This window comes from Dreissena polymorpha, chromosome 15 (genome assembly GCF_020536995.1).
Source record: "Dreissena polymorpha isolate Duluth1 chromosome 15, UMN_Dpol_1.0, whole genome shotgun sequence".
In the NCBI taxonomy this organism is placed as follows: Eukaryota; Metazoa; Mollusca; class Bivalvia; order Myida; family Dreissenidae; genus Dreissena; species Dreissena polymorpha.
This window is the reverse complement of record NC_068369.1, coordinates 42,056,084-42,077,415: the sequence shown is the minus strand read 5'-3', so window position 1 is coordinate 42,077,415 and position 21,332 is coordinate 42,056,084. Positions and strand designations below refer to the sequence as shown.

Genomic DNA, 21,332 nt, shown 5'->3' with positions numbered 1-21,332 from the left:
ATGTACACAAAACATATTTTTACGATTGTTGGTGAAACTTTAGTGGTGGTTATAACAACAAAAAAATGAAAATTAAGTGAAAATGCTGAATCAATCTGCACGCAAAATTGCCGTTCCATGCTGTCACAAACACATGTTACCGTGGTGCAAGATATTCATGCTGTATTTTGGTACTATTTCACATTTCATAACTTATGAGAAAATCTCTACTGGCAATACCGCCTTATATGGCTTTTTATGTCCCCACCACTATAGTGGGGGAAATATTGTTTTTGCCCTGTCTGTTGGTTGGTTGGTTTGTTTGTTTGCTCCAACTTTAACATTTTGCTATAACTTTTGCAATATTGAAGATAGGAACTTTATATTTGGCATGCATGTGTATCTCACGGAGTTGTACATTTTGAGTGGTGAAAGGTCAATGTCATCCTTCAAGGTCAAATATATGGCTTCAAAGCGGCGCAGTAGGGGGCATTGTGTTTCTGACAAACACATCGCTTGTTAATGTAAAGATTTCTATTGATTCATAATATTCATGCATGTACATTTTATTTTACTGTGCAAACTTAAAGAGGTCATTTATTATTGAATACTTCCTAATTATTGTTTACAAGACCTTCCTGTACTTTCAATTTGTTCTGGAAACCCCCTACATAATTAATGATGAGGAAAAATGCTTTTAGCAGCTAACTCCAAAAAGGTTTATGGTTTGAGTTCCATAGTTTAGGATATATCAAACACTTTTGAATAATCAAAAAATTCCCAAGTGTACCCGCCCTTTTTCTAATTGGGTAAAGACATTGCTGCAATACAGAAAATCATATTCCACAACACCGCACTTATAAGTACTTTATACAAATAAACATGTGTATCTAGTTGAGTCAGGTTCAAACTGCAACGGCTATACCGGTAAATCTGCTGGTATCAGTTTTAGAATGAAAATGATTTTTTGTCCTTAAATCAGTTATACAATTGCATATACTTAAGGTTTCTTAATAAGGCCTAAGCTCTTGCTCTTGCATAAGTCAAGCTAAATATTAAAAGATTTCAACCTTAACATGACAAATGTGCTGCATTCACTTCCCTACTGTAAATGCAGGTCCATGGTTATAATTAATGACCACCTGTTGAAGGAGCTAGATGAGACCGGGGAGAGACACCAGCACAGAGGTGAATCAGATTAACTGGAGCTACAAGCAGCTTAAGGAAAAACTTCAGGGACCAGTCTAAATCTTCTGATAATGATAATAGAGTGTGCTTTAATGCTAAGAATTTTGGCTACTCTGTATCCAATATCCGAAGTGGTGTTTTATTAAGATTTAAAACAAATAAGGCCAATCTTAATAAGAAACATTCTGCTAGTTGGAACAATTGAACTGTTTATTCAATCATGCAGAAAGTTGTTGTTTGCCATTTGTGCATTTTGCATGCTTAAGCTCAACATAATATTAGAGAAATTGATTTATTTAACATTATTTTACAAGCATCTTATTCACACATCTTGTAGATTGGTAAGCAGCTTTGTTCTTGCTAGATTTCAATGGCGTAGTTTTTTAGTAAAAATTTCTTGCCATTCTATTTTGTTGTGCTGACATTTAGACATTAGTGATAATTTGTTTGCAGTGAACAGCCTAGGTTTAGTAGACCTGCTATTCAGTCAAATTGAGCCGCATTTTGTGGAAATTGGCTTTATGCGTGTGTGTGAAGTGTCGTCCCAGATTAGCTTATGTGGTCCACACATGCTTATCTGGGACAACACGTTCGGCCTAGACTGGATTTTCTTTTTCAAAATACTTTCTTTAAACCAAAAATCTCATAAAACCAGAAAGTGTCTTCCCTGATTAGCCTGTGCGGACTGTACAAGTTAATCTGCGACAACACTTTAGGAACATGCATTAAACCCCATTTTCCCAGAGTAAAAGGTCAATTGTATTTATTTCCTTTCAATATTCACATGCCTTTTATTTTAGGATCATGCAGATTCTAAATGCCTATTTATTGTAAGCTAAATATTTAGTTATAACCAAAAAGTATCATAAGATCTTTGTTAAGACAGGACCCTGAATTCTAGCATTTAATGAGGTTATGTGCTTTACCACACTTATTCTATGTCTTTTATAAGTAAAAGGTGAACACAAGCAACAATATAATTTGCTACCAAAAATGTTTCCATAACTTCTTTTACATGAAAGAAGTTAACACGTGTAAAAAAAAGTTTGGCAAACAAAATGAAAGGTAACAATCAGTTTATTTATTGTGCATCCAGGCATTTACATATAACCAGACAGTAGTGCAATCTCACATGTATATGTAGGTTTTTAACTTATATTGCATCAGTTTATAGATTGCTTTGAAAACAATTGTATGATCATGGTAAAGTTGCATATGTCTAGTCATAAGCAGTATGTGTGGGATACACTAGCAACAGGACCAGAGGGATCATTTTGTTTTCAGATGATGTTTATGTAAGTGTTTCATCCTAATAATTATTTAACCAGTATGCCATGTAATACATATATTTTCTAATAAAATTGTAAAAAAGGTTATTAAGTATTTAGATTATTTTGACACGCTATTTCATGATGGATGGCTTCATCCACAGTCATTACAAGACCCACAACAACAACATAATTGAGCCTCGGTCTGAGAAAATGGATCTTAATGCATGTGTTAATCAGGGCAAATCAGTGATGAAATTTTCGCTAAATGGAATTTTTCGATAAAAAAAGTCTCTGCCGAAAAGTGTTGTCCCTGATAAGCCTGTGCTGACGGTACAGGCTAATCTGAGACAACATTTTGAGCGCATGCATTGAGTCCAATTTTCCCAGAGCCAGACTCAAATGTTAAAGCAATACTCGTTAAATCAATAAATATATCCAATGACAAAATAGTGGTTTGCTATTTATTGAAAATCTCATAATTGTTCAAATATGTATGTATTCATTTTGACCTTGCGGTCAAGGATAACCCATGAAAGTGCAAGTACTTATTTCCAATGGGGTCCTTTGATTTTGCTGTAGAGACAGCAATCAGAAGAGACAGTATTGAGATACAAGGAATCCGGGTGCGATACCCTAGCTCTTTGCGAATAGATACCTTGGTTCTTTTACGTGCTCAGTGTATAGCACCGATACACGCGAGAATTACCTGGGTTTCATACCAGCACATCTCTAGAGATCTCTACATCTCTACCAGTACATCTCTCTCAAATAAAAAAGATTTATTCATTATTTACAACAAGATGCAATTATCTTTCCAAAACAACAACACAATTGGCATTTCATGTAAAAGCTATTCACACTAGATAATGGTAATGGGGCCATGCATAGTTGAGATTGACCGTATTGTCATAAGAGATATTCCGTATCAATTGGAAGTGAATCGGTGTAGAAATGAAGAAGTTAATGTCTTCGTTTGAACATGACATATCTTTTTTATTGCATAAATCGATTCCGCTCAGAATGGCCTTTAAGAAAAGGTATGGTTATGGAGGTCTCTATGTGCAAAATATTGCATTTATTTTCGCTTAAAGTTGTCGCTTTTACATTGAATTATAAAGGGAAACTATTTAGTATATTATGACCTCCAAGCAAAACAATAGGCATTATGTAGACGGGTAAGTTTTTTTACCATATCACCACTTTTATACAGAGGATTCCAGAGATAGTGGATGTATCATAGTTAATCAAAGAACGCCGTTAAAATAAGCATTAACACAAATTCCAAAAGTTTAACTGCAGTTGTCAATAACACACACGAAGTAAAAATAAATATGAAGTAATTATAAACTTATCAATATGTGATTCAGGTCGGACCTCAAAGACCTCGTGAAGAGGCCGGTAGGACCTGTAAATAAACTCTGATACACACACACATCAATATGTGACATTGAGAGTGTTTGCATCCCAAATGTAACTTGGCAAAATGCAACTACCATGTATCAGAAAGCATATGCTAGTTGTTAAAATGAGAATGTCATTTAACATCATGCATGGACTGGCGGATATTCCCTTCCATAACTAACAAGCTTCTTGTGGGTCATGGCCATGTATTACAAATCCCGGTGCAATAAAAATAATGTACTAAACATGCAGCTCGATAGCTCGACAAAATATAAGCGTGACAGAAAATACTTCTCTTATACAACTATGTTCAACTTGTTATCACCATCGCAGATGGTCAGCGAACAAAGGTTAGCTGACATTGATAACGGACCATTTTATGATTATTGTAGTATCTGTTGCTTTGTATCAAGAAAGGTCACGGACCATAGTATATATTTGTTTCAAACTAGACATTAACCACTTATATCAGCTCTTAAGGACTTGTGTCATCTGATGCATGTTTTGATGGATAAATTATACGTGTACACCTTAGTATTGTAGAATGGGTTCTTATTACTTTTAGCCACTTCACTTTCCATGAGATGTAACAATAAAATAATTTTAATAGCATGTCTCTTTTCTAATAAGAAGTACGTAAATATGCCTACGTCCATTTCACCTTTTAAATAAATACGGAATATTACGCTAGTCAATTGTTCCAAGAGTTTGTATCACTCGAGTGGCTTGTGTGATGACGTATCACACGAGAGGCGGAGCCTCGAGTGTGATGCGAAATAGCACACCCTCCAAAATACGTTTTTAACACATAGTTTACTGCTAAAAAACACCAGGTCCGACATATCCTTACAGAGTTTAGATAAAACTATTGTGTTTTGTCACAGAAATGACGTCAAACGATGTACTACGTAATATATTTCGTAATAGGGTATGTAAGTCTCGTCATGTGACCACCGATATTTCTATTTTCGGTGCGTGTAATGTGACGTCATTAAATGGGTCGAAGTAGTCCGGCTAGTATGGTAATACGGAATTGGAAACAGCGAGTAGCGTAATACGGGATTTTTTTTTTTCAACGATTGATACAACCTGTATTTTGTTAAAAGCATTAAACATGTATATAATAAACGTGTATATTACTATTTACTCTTATGATATCAATTTATTTTTTCACAATTGCCTTCATAATGATATGTATTTAATCTGTTTACTTTATATAAACAATTATATGTATTTATTAAAGATAATATGGTGCAATACCCATGTATGCAAAACGCAATTCTTTTATCCATGGCATTCACTAAGACAAGACAATACAATTTTGAATTTAGACTTGCACAGTGTGCATCGTCTTAGCTCTAGATATTTCACATACAATTATGTCACAGAGATAAATAAGCAGCATCGTATACGGTTGCGAAACGGATAGGAAAACTACTTGTAATATATGGAGGATTACTATGTAAACTTAAGTAACAACATAAGAAATATTATTTCTTAGTCGGAGCTTTGTTTAAAAATTTGGATAGTTTAATCAGTTCAAATGTAAAGTTGTATAAAGCAATTGATGGAATTTATAAACAGAAGGCCTTATGTTAAAACAGTATCTTACCAACGTAAAAAATTACATTTACAAACACAATGAAACTCATCTTCGACATCATATGGAATAAGTTAAAAAGCATTATATTTGATCATCTTGACATATCTATGAATAATTAGTGAGTATCTTCCTAACTCGCCGTTCTATTCTCAAATTAAATGTTCCATTTCCAATTCAATTGACGTTGTTTTACCCAATATCTCAATTCAGTACACATCCAACAAGAGCATCGAATAGCTGGCATTGTGTTTCAAGTCAAACACTGTACATTTGTTAAATAAAATATTCATAGCTTTAAGTGCTTGTCCACATACGTATTTTTTATTTAACTGATTTTTTTCAGTATTATTAAAAACGGTTCCCAAATCAAGATCATTAAAATCATTTACTACTTCTATTTGCTGACCTTTAACCGTCCATGTTTCAGATGGAAATAATTTACCCCGTTTGCGAAACACCATTACTTGAATCGGTTTTTAACTTTAATCCCCAGTATTATAGTAATTTGGTAAAAGATCCAAGTGTTTCTGCACTTCCCTGGGCGATTTACCGATTATCGCAATATCATCTGCAAATATCAACAATATCAATACAATGTAATCAATACTTAGACCGAAAGATGCGTCATTCTATACAAACATTTGTAAATAAGTCCTCTAAACATAGTGAAAACAACAAATAGGACATAACTGCACCTTGCCGTAAACCTACAGCATAGTATAACTATTCCGAATATGATGAACAACGCTTATCACGTTACTTAACATTTTAATACATAATTTGTTTTATTATTTTCAGCCGTTTACCTTCTATGCGGCTTTGTATATTTTAAGCCATAATGCTTTTCAATTGACAGTATAAAAGCATTTCATGATGTAAACGTACATAACATAAAGTTTGTTATTTTCATTTACATGTTTTGCACAAAGGCATGAGGACGTACATAGCGTCAATTGTTAAGCGCCCTTTACTTAATCAAACAAAATTCTAATATATTGTTAAAAACTGAATTAAATATTTTAAGTACACAACTAAGAAAAGTAATCCCTCTATAATAGTTCATATCAGATTGATCACCTTTCTTATGTAAAGGGATTTTAATTTATTCTGGGTTTTTTCTCGGGAAAATTACCAGAGTTCAACACAGCATTAAACAAATCACATATATGCAACGCTTAAATATAAATACATTCAATAAAATGTTCGTTTATAAATAGCTTTGCTGCGTTTCAATCGTTTTACAGACACTTTAACCTCATCTCATATATGGCTGATCTAGTTCGGGGAAATGTGAACCCCATCTCATATATGGCTGATCTAGTTCGGGTAACCTCATCTCATATATGGCTGATCTAGTTCGGGTAACCTCATCTCATATATGGCTGATCTAGTTCGGGTTTTACAGACACTTTAACCTCATCTCATATATGGCTGATCTAGTTCGGGGAAATGTGAACCTCATCTCATATATGGCTGATCTAGTTCGGGTTTTACAGACACTTTAACCTCATCTCATATATGGCTGATCTAGTTCGGGGAAATGTGAATTTGGCAAATTGAAATTATGTGTACTGCAAAATTGTTAAGCCTCATCATTAACACAATCAAACTAACCATCACTTATCTTGGGAAGAGTGTTATGTGATTTGACTGGTGTTACATATTTGTGTAGTTTGTCACGTGAGTTTACTGGTGTTGTGGATTTTATGAACTTGGTCACTTGTGTGAATTGATGTAGATCATTTTATGTAGTTTTTTATGTGAGTTGATTGGTATATTTTTCTTTTATTGTAGTTTTACAAGTGAGTTGATTAGTGTATTGCGTTTTATGTAGTTTGTTACGTGATTTTACTTGAGTTGCTGGTTGTATGGGCAATCTGGTGAAGTGTGTTATGTGAGCTGAGTGCAGTACGATGTTTTGCCACAAAATTGACTGGTGCAGTTGATTTTATGAAGTTTGTCATGTGAATTGACTGGTCTAGTGGAATGTATTAGTTCGGCACGTGAATTGTGTATTGTGTTTTATGTTGTTTGTAAAACATGTAGAGGGTTGTGTGAGCAATCTAATAAATTGTGTTTAGTGAGTTGTCTTTAGAATGATGTGTGAGCAATCTAATTAATTGTGTATAGAAATGAATTGTCTAAAGAATGGTGTGTGAGCAATCTAATTAATTGTGTTTAGTGAATTGTGTGTGAGCAATCTAATTAATTGTGCTTAGTGAATTGTCTTGATAATGGTGTGTGAGCAATCTAATTAATTGTGTTTAGTAGTGAATTGTCTTTAGAATGGTGTGTGAGCAATCTTATTAATTGTGTTTAGTGAATTATCTTTAGAATGGTGTGTGAGCAATCTAATTAATTGTGCTTAGTGAATTGTCTTGAGAATGGTTTGTAAGCAATCTAATTAATTGTGCTTAGTGAATTGTCTTGAGAATGGGGTTTGAGCAATCTAATTAATTGTGTTTAGTGAATAGAATTGAGAAATCTAATTAATTGTGTTTAGTAGTGAATTGTCTTTAGAATGGTGTTGTGAGCGTTGATTTGTAGAATGTATTTTATTAGTGATATAGTAAGATGTTGGCTGAGCGTGTTCTATGAACTGATTGATGTAGCTTTGTGTGTGTCCTGTGTGAGCAGTCTGGTTTATCTTTATTAAAGTTATTTTATATGTTTATAATGAGGCAAAAAAACACATGATATTGTGAATGCAGGAGATTTAAAGAAACAAAGGTCATATTCTATTCGTTAATGTGTTGGCGACGACATATATACATGTAATCAATAACAAAACACTACCACCAACACATACCATTTGCGTTTAGTCGTTTTTTAACCAATATTATCAGGACTTATCTTCTGGTAAATGCATTGAAAGTTTTATAAACAGCCTATGATAAGCATTTTCAAGCTCGGGTTCGACGAGGACCGCGACTCGTTGACCTGCAGATGTTCGACCGCAAAAGGCTGAGCATATCGCCGGAACAGCGCTGTTATCAGCGGACCGCCTGCCCCTCATGACCGCCCGCCGAGACCCAGAGATACGTGGGCGCGATATCAGATCCTCTATAAAACGAGTTGTATAATTAAAAGACCATCACTTTTTTGAAGTCCTTCAACCCTGTCGTTACAATGAAGCTCTTTGTTGTATTATCGTGCCTGGTGCCAATGCTGAGTCTAGCAGGTAATGTTCACCATTTGGTTTGAAATATAGCAAGCAAACGTTGGAATATGAACGCCGCTTGAGTGAGTATATATCTGACTATGCAAAATGATATATTTATCTATTTATTTTATTTTTTCTTTATCATTAATTTTTTTCGAACTATTTACTGGCTCATACATTTTAACTTTTGAAATATGCAAGAACTTAGATATGAAAGTCTTACTAAAATAAAGCTAACAAAACAATTTAACATTGGAACCTCAAATTATCGTTGAACAGAAACAGCATGATTCTCGCTCTGAGAAAATGGGGCTATATTCATGTGCGTAAAAATTATCAACCGATTAGCCTGTTCTCTTCCAAGTATGGAATTTCGCGAAAACATCATAAAAGCGGATAGTGACATTTTGCGCACATGCTTTAAGCCTCTTTTCCCCAGAGCACGCCCCATATATTGCTTTAAAATGAACACTCACGAAGGGATATAACTCACAATTCAGGGTCCGAAAGAAAACATGTGCATATTTAATTAATATCCATCATATCAAGTGAAAATCAAATAATAAGATACATTGATCAAAAAAACGAAAATCAACGGAAAATGAAACTTTTATGACATAAGATTGATGGTTGTTTGGAATTCTGATTTTCGCAGTTTTTGTTGTTATTTTTTTTCTAGAGACCGTTTAAAATACTATTCCAGTCAACGCAATAAACCCATCGTATTATTTTTATGAGGTTGTTGTTCACCTTCATAAGATGGCATTTACATGCGCGTACTGGATTCAATTATATTCAAAAATGGCCTTTCAAATAATGCAAAATATGGTTCCGTTAACATGCATTTTCTCCAAAACTGTAATAAATCTTACAAACATTCTCGATGTATAAATAACTTTAATGTTAGAAAAATAACAGACCAGCCATTAAGCCATTTATTGTAATGCAGCCAAATAATAAGTTATACTACATGCAAAACAATTGTAATTACCTGATGTATCAATATCTCTCAATATATCTATTTTGTTCTTATAGTGTTGGTGAAGAACGCCAATTTCAATTATAAACATCATGATGTACGTGAGTCGTAACCCAAATTCTAATATTGTTTAATGTAATTTCACGCTCCAGGTCATTAGTCAATACGCCGAGGGCATACTTTCTACATTTAATTTATAGATATATTAACGGTAAATGTATATATAAAGTAATCTGCTCGGGTAATGGTTGATTACCGAAGTACCAATGATAAATAACCTAACGTCGTCGTCGCTCCAAAAGGATATTGTAGACTTAATGTGTCGTCCCTCTTTGGTAGTGGCCGCCACTGCGCCAGACTGGCTCGTCTATCAACCTATGAGCACGTGCACAAATCTGGACGAAAATGGCTGCTACACTTGTAAAATGTGCATGACAAAAGGTAAATGAGTTTTGCTCTATAATTGTTATTTTATGTTGTTAAGGATGAAGCTAAACATTAAACTATGTAATGTACATCTTTAACACCTGCGTTCGAGTGTGGCCGACTAGCTAGAGCTGCCTCGCTCTGGTAGAGCACGTGCGTCGCAATCTTCGCATATACTGTAACATGAACCACGACTGAACGAACCTTTTTTTCTTTTACAAAAGTTCACATCACAAACATGTCTGAATTTTATAGTATGTTCAATTTGTTTGTGTTTGTCTAATCTTTTTTGTTCAACATTGAAACTTAAAAACGTTGTCTTGTTTATATCTGGAACAAAATTATAATTATACTTCATGACAAAGTAACAACTGCCTTAGCGCACAGGTTGGTCTTCGGTAATAATTATTCGTAAGCAGATCTTGTATTCATCTTGCTCTGGACTGGGGTCTGAAAATTCGTACAGTCTCATACGATCAGTACGTCATGAATATGACGTCAATTATGGCCTCATAGGATCAGTACGTCATGAATCTTACGTCAAATAAGTCTGACGTCAATTAAGGCCTCCTACGATCAGTATGTAAAGAATCTAACGTCAATTAAGGCCTCATACGACCAGTACGTCATGAATCTTACGTCAATTAAGGCCTCATACGATCAGTACGTCATGAATATGAAGTCAATTAAGGCCTCATACGATCAGTACGTCATGAATCTGACTTCAGTTAAGGCCGAATACGATCAGCACGTCATAAATCTGACGTCAATTAAGGCCTCGTACCATCAGTACGGCATATTTCTGACATCAATTAAGTCTGACGTCAATTAAGGCCTCATACGATCAGTACGATATGAATCTGACGTCAATTAAGGCCTCATACGATCAGTACGTCATAAATCTGACGTCAATTTAGGCCGAATACTAATTTCATATTTAGAACTAATTCACGAACCTTGGCATGAATATCCGAAATTTACATCAGAGTGATTGAAAGACGAATGTGAAACAAACTACAAACCGCAGCCCCAAAGACAATGAATACATGTCAAATAAACAGCATTGAACATTGACAATGCTAACGATTCGTATTCATAATAAAACTAACTTTCTCATATTGAAAGAACCTGTGTTATAATACAAGTAACGGTAGTTAACTTGGATGGCGCCACGCCTCTACAACTAAAATAAATACAGCTCGGGTACCAGAAGGCGCTACACGTGACTCATGCACAGCTTCCTCGTTTCAGTGACGCCCGCGACCACATGCTTACCGCCCAGCACCCCCGCCCCTCAGGTGCAAATTATTCACGAGCCCTGCACATGCAACTCTGGAGGCGCCACTAACGGGTAAATATTTTATATCGCGTACCGTTTGGTTCAAATAAAAATAGGTGTACACGTTTTTTTTCTGTTGATTGCGTCATTGTTTTGCGTACAGGTAACAGACGAATGTACATAATAAATTAGTATTAATTCTTGAAATTATGATGAAAGCTCAAATCCATATGCGTTTTTTTCTTTGATGAATATTTATTGAACCCACAATTATTTTGTTGAAGTGTTAATTATTTTATTTAAGTGTGTTTTCGTGGAGGTTTTATTTACTTTGAAAGACTTGAAATATGTAAATTTCCTCTGTTCAAGCGTCACTATTGTTCAATTCAAGCGTCACTATTGTTCAAGCCACACAATTACACATGGTGCCTTTATTGAATCATGCTTTATAATTGTATTGGCGTGTCTATTGTAAAAGGCTTCACTATTTTACATAATGTCAATATTCCACATTCTGACACTTTTTGTTACAATCATCACTGTAGCACACGACATCACTATTTATATACGTGACATCCCTGTTATATATACACAGTAACTTTGTATATAGCGTCAGTATTGTACACGACGTCATAATTATAAATGGCGTAACAAATATACATGAGTTCACTATTAAACATAATCTCACTGTCGTACAAGTCGTCAATATTGAACACGGCTTTACGAGTGTATGTTAATTTCGTCACTATTGTATGTGCATGGTGTGACAATTGTAGTACTATTGTTGATTGTCTCTGTATTGTAAACGGCGTCACTTTTGCACATGGCGTCACTTTTATAAAGGCGTCCCTTATGTACAAAGTGTCAGTTTGTTTATGGTATAATTATTGTACATACAATGAAAAATTTGTACAAGGCGCCACATGTGTACATGGTGTGGTATTCGTGCAAGGCGTAAATATATTAACTTCCATTCATCGGAAATCAAAATGAACAACGGCATAATATATTGTATTTAGATATGTTTAAGTCCGTATTTGATTGGTTTGCACAACATTAACCAATTTATAATATTTTCTATTAAAATACAAGGAATTGCGTAAGTAAATTTCGATACATTATTGTTTATATTTCGTAGAGAATGTCTTAAGGAAAACAGCGCCAGATCAAGTCGTTATCAGAACAAACCACATGCCAACTGCAGTTTCTTATGTTATTATGAGTCGCGTTCTGAGAAAACTGGGCATAATGTATGTGCGTAAAGTGTCGTACCAGATTAGCCTGTGCAGCCCGAACAGGCTAATCAGGGACGACACGTTCCGCTTTTATGACATTTTTCGTTAAAATGAAGTCTATTCCTAGCAAAAATCCAATTTAGGCGGAAAGTGTCGTCCCTGATTAGCCTGTGCGGACTGCGCGGGCTAATATGGGACGACACTTTACGCACATGCATTATGCCCAGTTTTCTCAGAAAACGACTCTTATCCATTTTGAAAAGAAACAATCGGGGTAACCAAAAAGATTAATTTTAGAACAAACTCTATGACAAGTGCATTATAAAAAGAAAAGTTTCATTAAATATTTATTTAAGTAAATGCTGTAATGATTAAATTACACAAATAAAAAGAACGAGTCCGTATTTGAAATCGAAAACTGCCGTAGAAGTACGTGATTGATCAATTTAAGCAGTAGCTCGTGACTTAAATTGTACAATCGATTAGATTTTTTATGAATTTCTTACAGTGATTATTAACATTTACAAAATAAATATGAACATTAAAATTGTAAGGTGCATGTTACGCAAAATGAATATGAAAAATACATTTCTTGTTTTTAAATGTATTCCTTACAAAAAAGTAATTCTAAAGTAATTTCAAAACGGTCGATAAACAAGGTAGTAGCACATCTAATTTTACTAACACTGAATATTTACTTACAGTCAGCTGTGTAGGCCGTAAAAGGATTGACCAACCGATTCCTGATATTGAATGATAGACGGCGGGGGGGGGGGGGGGGGGGGAATTCCTGAACGGAAAGGTTGTAGATTCCTTAAGTTGTTGCTTTTCCCGATTGAAAAATAAAACAAGGCGTGTTATGAAAAAATGTTAGTAAAATGCGCAACCGCAAAACCTAATTCAATTGAAAGAAAATGCATTGATAATAACCGTGAATATTTTTCCGTTTAGGTTTTGTTGTTTTCTTCAAAAGATTTCAGAACTTTTTTTTAATCAGAATGACAACAACAACAACGACGACAACACAACCGACAACAACAACGACAACACAGCCGACAACAACAACGACAAAACAGCCGACAACAACTACTACAAAGGCAACAACAACCCAGTCGACTGCTGCCACAACGGCCGCCCAGATGAACCAATCAGGAAAGTCGGATTCCCATCAAGGCACAGCGAATAACAACACAGCGTCCAACTGGACTCAGGTATAAGTCCGTGAAGCTCAAAACGACGTCTTCAATGCCGCGTTACTGCCTATTTATTTTAGCCTCGTTCTTGGCAAACTGAGCTTATTGCATTTGCATAAAGTGTCGTCCATACTGGCTAAATTTGGACGTCACTTCCTGCTTAAACTGGATTTTCGCTAAGAAGAGACTTCCGTAAAACGTATAAAGCCCAGTTTTCCAAAGGCGACTCGTATTATTTCCTGCAGGGTCCCTACTGGGAGTACACGTCCACGTCCACCGTGACGACGGAGGGCAACAAGGAGACCACCGTCACCGTAAACGTCACCACGGCCGACGGCGTCGAGGTCAACCGCACAATAGAGACGACCGTCATGGAACACGGACAGGTCACCGGCCATAACGTCAAGGTTCGATTTCTACAAAACTTTATTATTATTATTCGTATTCTAAGTATTATTAATATTTGAAGTATTATTATTATAGATTTCTGTAAAGGACGGATTGCTCTAACCTTTAAAAAATTTACCGTTACTGGTAGACCACATTTTCCGTGAATAGAATGCAATGACGTTTTCTCTGAAAATCTAGGAGACCACCATAATTTGTTTCGGGAGCCATGGGGGTTGTTGACTTCTGATAATTTGTATCCCTGCTTTAGACCATTGATTCGAACGTGACGGTGGGAAGCCACGGCGGTCACAATAGCTCCCAGCACTCGAGCGGAGGCGGCGGCGGAAGTAGCAGTTCCACCATGAACACGTCGTCAGGACAATCGGGAACATCCGGTAACAACTCATCAGGCACCAATGGGACAGGTACATAGACGTGTTTTTGGTTAAGGAAATATCCGATTGATGATGTTTAACTAGTCATCGTACGCGGCCATGTGATTTACAAGAAAAAATATATTATTTTAAAATGATATTTCATTGACTCAAATAGACAACTCTCCCACAGTGGTATCCATCTCGTGAGCTGCCGGTCACTAGGCGGACACCTTATCCACTGCGCCTTGGCGACCTCGCCATTTTTGTTATCAATAACAAATATCTTTAATATAACTATCGTCAAAAATAGTACTTTCATTTCAAAGAGGCATTTTGATTAATGAATGAAAGTGTTCGTCCAAAAAAATGGATATCGTATACGATTTATGATTGCAGTAACAATTTTAGTAGCATGTACATAGTGACTCAAGTTCGCATGATTGTTAAGAAAGGTGCACTTATTAAACACTTGGCGACTCGTGAAAATATCATTTTCCAGATAACTCCTGAGTTGCCATCTATAATCGACGGAAAATAACATCTATCCTTAATCTCCTATCACCGGTGATTTTAAATCTACTGAAACCAATACAAATGTTCTATATTAAAGCAGTACTATCAGCGTGTATATGCTATATTAATCCTTCTTGAAACAGAGATTCACTGTTAACATGAGAGATGACACGAAGGACCACCTTTATTTTATCGCCCCTGGAAAAAGCACACGCATTTTACATTACTAACCACAAGGTGCGCGATTGAAAACATAGCCGTTCTGGAAAATGCAAAAGTCAACGGAATAATGATTTCCTTAAAATTTGCATACATATTTTGCGTAACATTTAAAAAAACAACAGACTTTGCAATTTTTTTTAATAAAACAGCCTTCTACGAAACCGACCGCCATTTGGAAACGTTATAGATCTGTTACACCGATTCTAAGATAAGAAAAAAATCATAAAAAATAACTTTTAAAAAGTTGACATCACTTGTCAGATACACTCAAAAAAGAAACAATATTCATGTAAGGACTGAAAAAGGAGTATTTGAAAAAAAAACGAACGATGATTTTTGTACAGTAAATGCAGGAAACAAATATGCATTTTGACTGTAGCAAAATGCATATACAAGTTATTAATACAATAAAATCATTAAGAGGCATGCATGTACCGGCGAAAACCTCTTTCATGTTAATGAACCATCATGTTTCTATACAGGAGGCCAAGGGGGTTCAAACAGCTCAACATCGTCCACGAGCTCCAGTCACTCGAGTCATTCCGGCAGTAATGGAACCAGTGGCGGCAGCACATCGTCAGGTTCGAGTAACAACAGTAACAGCACCAGCGGTAATTCAACTTCGGGAACTTCTGGTTCGTCGGGAAACCAGAGTAACGGCGGATCTTCAACAAATAATACATCTTCTCACTCTACATCGACATCATCTTCCTCTGGCAGTTCCGGTAACCAATCCGGCTCGGGCAGTTCCGGTGGGCAGGGCACCTCTTCAACGGCTGCTCCCTCCTCCTCCAGCTCGGGTTCTCACTCCAGCTCCTCGCAGTCAGGTGGCTCCTCGAGGTAACCGCTCGCATCGTTTTTGTTAATGTGTATTTCGAAGTTTTCTTTCAACGCTTCTGTTCGCACTATATGGGTGCAGTGCTTTCAAAATCAATACCGTAAACATGTGATGAATCTCGTAAGAATTCCACCAACAACGTATTCCCAACATAGAGAGGCTTACGGGTTTTTCGGCGTAGCCGTCTTAGCTCACGTTTGACCAAGATTTCTTAAATATTTATTTAGCGGAAACATGGAACGTAAATATTATGACAAAATGTTATGTTTGGTCTGTTTTCGCGGCACGAATAAAAATGGCGATGATGACATCACGGCTCAAGCCCAGCATAACATACATGTATTTTCATGATGGGCATACAATGGCCCGTCTTTAGTATAAATGTGTTGTTATTTGAAAATTGCTAACTATAGAGTTTTTAATGTTGTAAGGTTATCAATTTACGTATTTTAAATCAATTGGCGGGTTCGTTATAGTTATGAAACATAACCACATTCGGCATTCACTGTTTGACGGTTTAATATAACTATCTAGAAGAGAATAAACAAAGCTTAGATGTAATCAACGATGTATATAAAATAATCAACGATGTATATAAAATAAACATGAACACTGAGTTAATACCTTCTTAAAGGACATTAAATTAGCAACACTACTTCCGTTTCCAGTTTCAGTGCCGGTTCAACTTCCGGTATCGCTTCAACCACGCACGAGGCACACACGAGCCATCACACTACCACCCCGAAACCAACGACGACGAGCACTCATGCTACCACCACCACAACCAAAGCCACAACAACCACAACCAAACCAACGACAACTACAACCAAACCAACGACAACAACCACCAAAGCCACGACAATCACTACCCAAGCCACCACAACCATAACCAAACAAACGACCACAACCAGCAGCAACTCAAGTTCGAGTTCCTCCCATCAGTCTGGATCCCATTCCAGTTCAAGCTCAAGTAGTTCCAGCTCACACCAGTCAGGGAACCAGCAAAGTTCCGGAAGTGGATCTAATGCCAGCAACAGCAGGTTAGTCAGCTTAATATAAACGGTGGTAATATATTGTGAGAGGGTACCATGACCAGGGCCAAGTATCGCAATCATACTTAAGTCAATATTTTGCCTCAACTTTGGGACTTTTCTCTTTTTTAACACGAGTTTGACCACCATGCCGAACTTGGTGTTCATGTAAGCTTTTTGGGGTTTTGAGTCTGACCCAATGCCGAGTTTGAGGAGGAATATGTACATATTATTATAGCTTTGAGATTGTGCGAGACGTGACATACACTCTAAATACTCGGCTAAGTGGAAATCTCAAATCTCATATTCTGAGTGGAGCTAAAATTGAGAATGTGCTCCATACTAGGCCCTAGTTTCACAACTGTCTTATGTATTTTGTAGACCAATAGACTACTTGATAATTGAATCTGTTTAAGAAGGAATTCAAGTACAAGCTCAGTAAAAAAAATATGATTGACATTTCCAATTCAAAATATGAATTCATGTTTTTAAATCATATGACATGACAGGTGTGTTTATCATACTGAAACAAAGGGTAGCTCATATAAAAAAAAGAAGCAAATATACACAATAGCTGTTTGTAAAACGTAAATGCCACCATCCCTACCCACCCCCACACACACCAACTTGCAGCTCAATCGCCAATACGTGCATCGTGTAAAAGACTTATTGACTAGACACACGCTAAATATAACCTCATTTTGTGTGGTCCTGTCTCCTCTGAAGCTCCGGCGGCGCTACCCAGCACATGACTCGACCCACCCAGCCCAACACTCGCCCCACGCAGCCCACCACCAAGCCTCAGGCGTTCACACGACCGACGGCGCCGTCAACAACCACGGCAAAACTGACCAGAGTGGGTAGCACATTATTGGCTTACAATTTTTGTTCGAACTACTCTAAGCTAAAAACTGTTAAGCGAAATGATGCCTTGTTAGTGTTTTATTCCGTCGTCTGACTCTGCCACGATTTGGGCAACAATTGCGCACGATTTACATAATCTTTTGAAAGGATAGTAAAAGTTCGATCACAAATGTTGTTGATTTGATGTTATTCTTAAATAACCTTCATTATTTCTGGTCGACCATGGAGTAATACGACAAAATATTAATGGCTTATCGAAGCTCGGATAACTGCATGAGAGCGTTCTTACAATTATCATAGAGACATTATTTCCCGTTTGTGATAAGTCGAAATAAATTGCGACTATGATAGAATACTGAGCTATATAAAACCCTACTCTAGTATGGTGTATGATACGTTATGCTTGAGTAACATAAAGAAAATCAAGTCCCATTATAAACCAAACCATTGAACAGAGTTTTTTTGAGAAATATAAAAGGAAAGAGTCGTTATTTTCCTGTGACGGTAGACATGTTATTAAACATTTTTAGCTAAGTAAAAAGCGGTTCCATTGAAGCTCCCATATAGTGCTCAAATGTGGCACCGAAACAAACCAACCCGCGGGTCGAAATACTACCCGCCGATCCAGGTAAAAGTTTCTGCTAACGACACCGGCTCGAGTCGCTGTTTATGACGTAGAAGAGTATATTCTGTATCATTTTGAGCATTGTATTCTTATTCCAATTGTTCATATATAAATAGATATGACGTATGAGCATTAACGTCGAGAATTATTTATTATTAATATCCAAATTATGGCGACGTTTCAAAACGAAACTTTGATACTAGTATAACAAATTTAAAAAAAATCTTATTCAAAGTAGAAACAGCAGAAAGAGCCAACAGTTAGTTATTTTTGCTTCTGCCCTCAAAATTCGAAGTAAAAGCTTTAGTTTTGCTTGATGCGATGTTTGTCTTTCCTTGTACAAAATGTATCGCCATTTCAAGTAAATGATGTCTGAATAAGGTCCTTCTTGACATGCACAACTAACATTTGCTGATTGCGTCCAACGAAAATACTGTATACCTAATACATAAATATATGCTCTTCAGCGTGTCATTCATAATTAAATAAATCAAACTAATAGAAGAAGTAGCATTTTATATAATCTGACGTGACAATTAGTTGAACATAAATGTTATGAAAGCAATTCAGTTTTATTTAAATAAACTTTTTATATACCCCACCCAAATTTTCTCGGGTATTTTAATTTTGACCAGCCGACCCGACCGGAAGAACAATTTTGACCCGTTTTAGTCCTTCTCCGAAAGCACGTTGGAAATTGCATGTATCTCATGTCATATACGAGTGACCTGTGTTTGCCAGCCGACCCAGCCGCATCACGTGACCACTCCCACTACCGCCAAGGCCGGAAACCACGTGCAGACAACAACTGTGGCGCCGGGACCCATCACCACCTGGAACGGTGAGTGCGGCATACTTTAGCTGTGGAGCAAAAGCATACGAAAAATATTTCGTTTTGAAAAAAAAATGAACATATATCATTTATATTGATTGATTTAATTCGTCCGTCACAGCACGTGTACTTAAATAACTCAATTTCTCGCGACGTGCGTTCTTTTCCCGCTTCTGCAGGTTTAACCTATTTATGCCCTGTGGACTCTCCATCCTTTTGGCTCAATTTATTTCCAAAATTAGGGATGTCTAGTATATTTATTTCTATATTTAGAATATTTCCGACAGCAATTCTTTGAAGCAAACAGCGCAGACCCAGATGAGACGCCGCATCACAGGGTCTATGCTGTTTGCCAAAGCCTTTTTTCAAGACGCTAGGCATAAATGGGTTAATTCAGTCGTGTTTTGTGTTTTGATATGTGTTGCGTCTTTGCTGCCGCTGCAGGTATTTGCCCAGACTTCCCCCCAGATTGCCCGCCCACCACACAGTGCGCCACCTTCGATGAGAACTACTGTCCCATCTGCGTCTGTCCCAGTAAGTATTGCTGTCAGGGCCTTAGCATTTTAATCATGGAGAACGTTTAATTACGCAACAAGCTATTATAAAATGTTATTCCACATATTCAGTTTTAATGAATAAATTCAAATAATGTAGGATGATGTTTACTGTTTTCTTATTTATTAAATATTGTTGTAAGTTTCGAGTATGTCTTTGGTACATTTCAGCTTCCGGAAGAAAATAATTTAACGATCCACCACAAGCCATGCATTCTGAAAGCCATCTGGACCTATTGCAGCGCTTCGTAACATCCGAAATGATGTGACAAATAGAGCCTTAATAGCAAGAAATCAATTGAGTCTTTGTATTTATTTACAAATAAAGATATGAATTGCATACTTATTTTGCACTGAATGTGTCAGCTGACCTCTCTCTTTCGTTGCAGGTAGGCTGCCCCTTGGGGTGTGTGGGGGACACTAGTTAACTCATGTGTTTTAATATCAAGGCTATGTGAGTAGCTTTCTTGGAAAACTGGGCTTAATGCATGTGCGTATAATGTCATGCCGAGTAAGCCAGTGCAGTCTGCATTTGCTAATCAGAGATAATGCTATACACTTGTATGGTAGCTTTCGTTCTAAGAAATTCGCACCTAAACGAAAATCCGTTCTAGGCGTAAAGTGTCGCCCATGATTGCCAATGCGGACTGCCAAGGACAATCTGGGATGACACTTTACGAATATGAATTAAGCCCAGTTATCCCAGAACATGGCTCATATAATCATCTTGTGATTTATCAACACAGATTGCAATTAAGATAATTTCAATAGGCCGAGTTATACAAAACCCGTGTAAAATAAGAATAATACCAGAGTAATTAAAATCGTTTTCACTGTCACAAGTTCTCTCGCACTTCTCCCTTGTGTAAATTTCTACAGAAATACATCCGTAGTTAGATTTTATTGTGTCTTATCTATAAACGTGTTGCTTGTTTAGATAGTTTCGTGTTGTTCGAACTACATATATTCATAATAAACAAATAATACGCGCTTGTACGTTCGAATGATAATAGAAGAAGAAAACTTTGTGCTAGTAAAGTAAAACGTGTCTTTAGCCTATTGATCTTAATAATTAGTTACAATAAATTTATATTTCTAAGTACCATAACTTTTTCACATAAAACACATCTCACATAGTGTTGTATAATGTATAATTTCTACCGCATTACTGAATTGTATGACCTACTTCACTATATGTATTTGCTAATCATGCGTTATACAGCTACATGTATTTCATAAGCATTTGGGGACCGTCATTTGATTTTGAACTGTTTAACGGAGATGATTAAGGACGAAAATACTTTACACAGACTGTTCACAAGCGTTAATGAAATAGCTGTATTATAACCTGCTAATTATACAAAAATAC

General features: G+C 36.4%; 1 protein-coding gene across 1 annotated transcript; it reads left to right on the top strand.

Annotated features, from left to right (window-relative positions):
- Positions 1 to 8,561: 8,561 nt before the first annotated feature.
- LOC127861050 (uncharacterized protein DDB_G0271670-like) lies at positions 8,562 to 20,303 on the top strand. The gene is made up of 12 exons (XM_052399407.1): positions 8,562 to 8,623; positions 9,924 to 10,025; positions 11,262 to 11,361; positions 13,522 to 13,735; positions 13,963 to 14,124; positions 14,376 to 14,532; positions 15,702 to 16,059; positions 16,726 to 17,097; positions 17,815 to 17,944; positions 19,319 to 19,418; positions 19,854 to 19,943; positions 20,135 to 20,303. Exons 1-12 carry the CDS (start codon positions 8,572 to 8,574, stop codon positions 20,149 to 20,151), a joined length of 1,854 nt encoding a protein of 617 aa, XP_052255367.1. The 5' UTR covers positions 8,562 to 8,571; the 3' UTR covers positions 20,152 to 20,303.
- Positions 20,304 to 21,332: the final 1,029 nt, after the last annotated feature.

Coding starts and splice junctions, on each gene's coding strand:
- LOC127861050 (XM_052399407.1), top strand. CDS start 8,572: ATGAAGCTCTTTGTTGTATTATCGTGCCTGGTGCCAATGCTGAGTCTA. Junction 14,125..14,375: donor TCACCGGCCATAACGTCAAG/GTTCGATTTCTA, acceptor TCCCTGCTTTAG/ACCATTGATTCGAACGTGAC. Junction 16,060..16,725: donor CAGTCAGGTGGCTCCTCGAG/GTAACCGCTCGC, acceptor TTCCGTTTCCAG/TTTCAGTGCCGGTTCAACTT.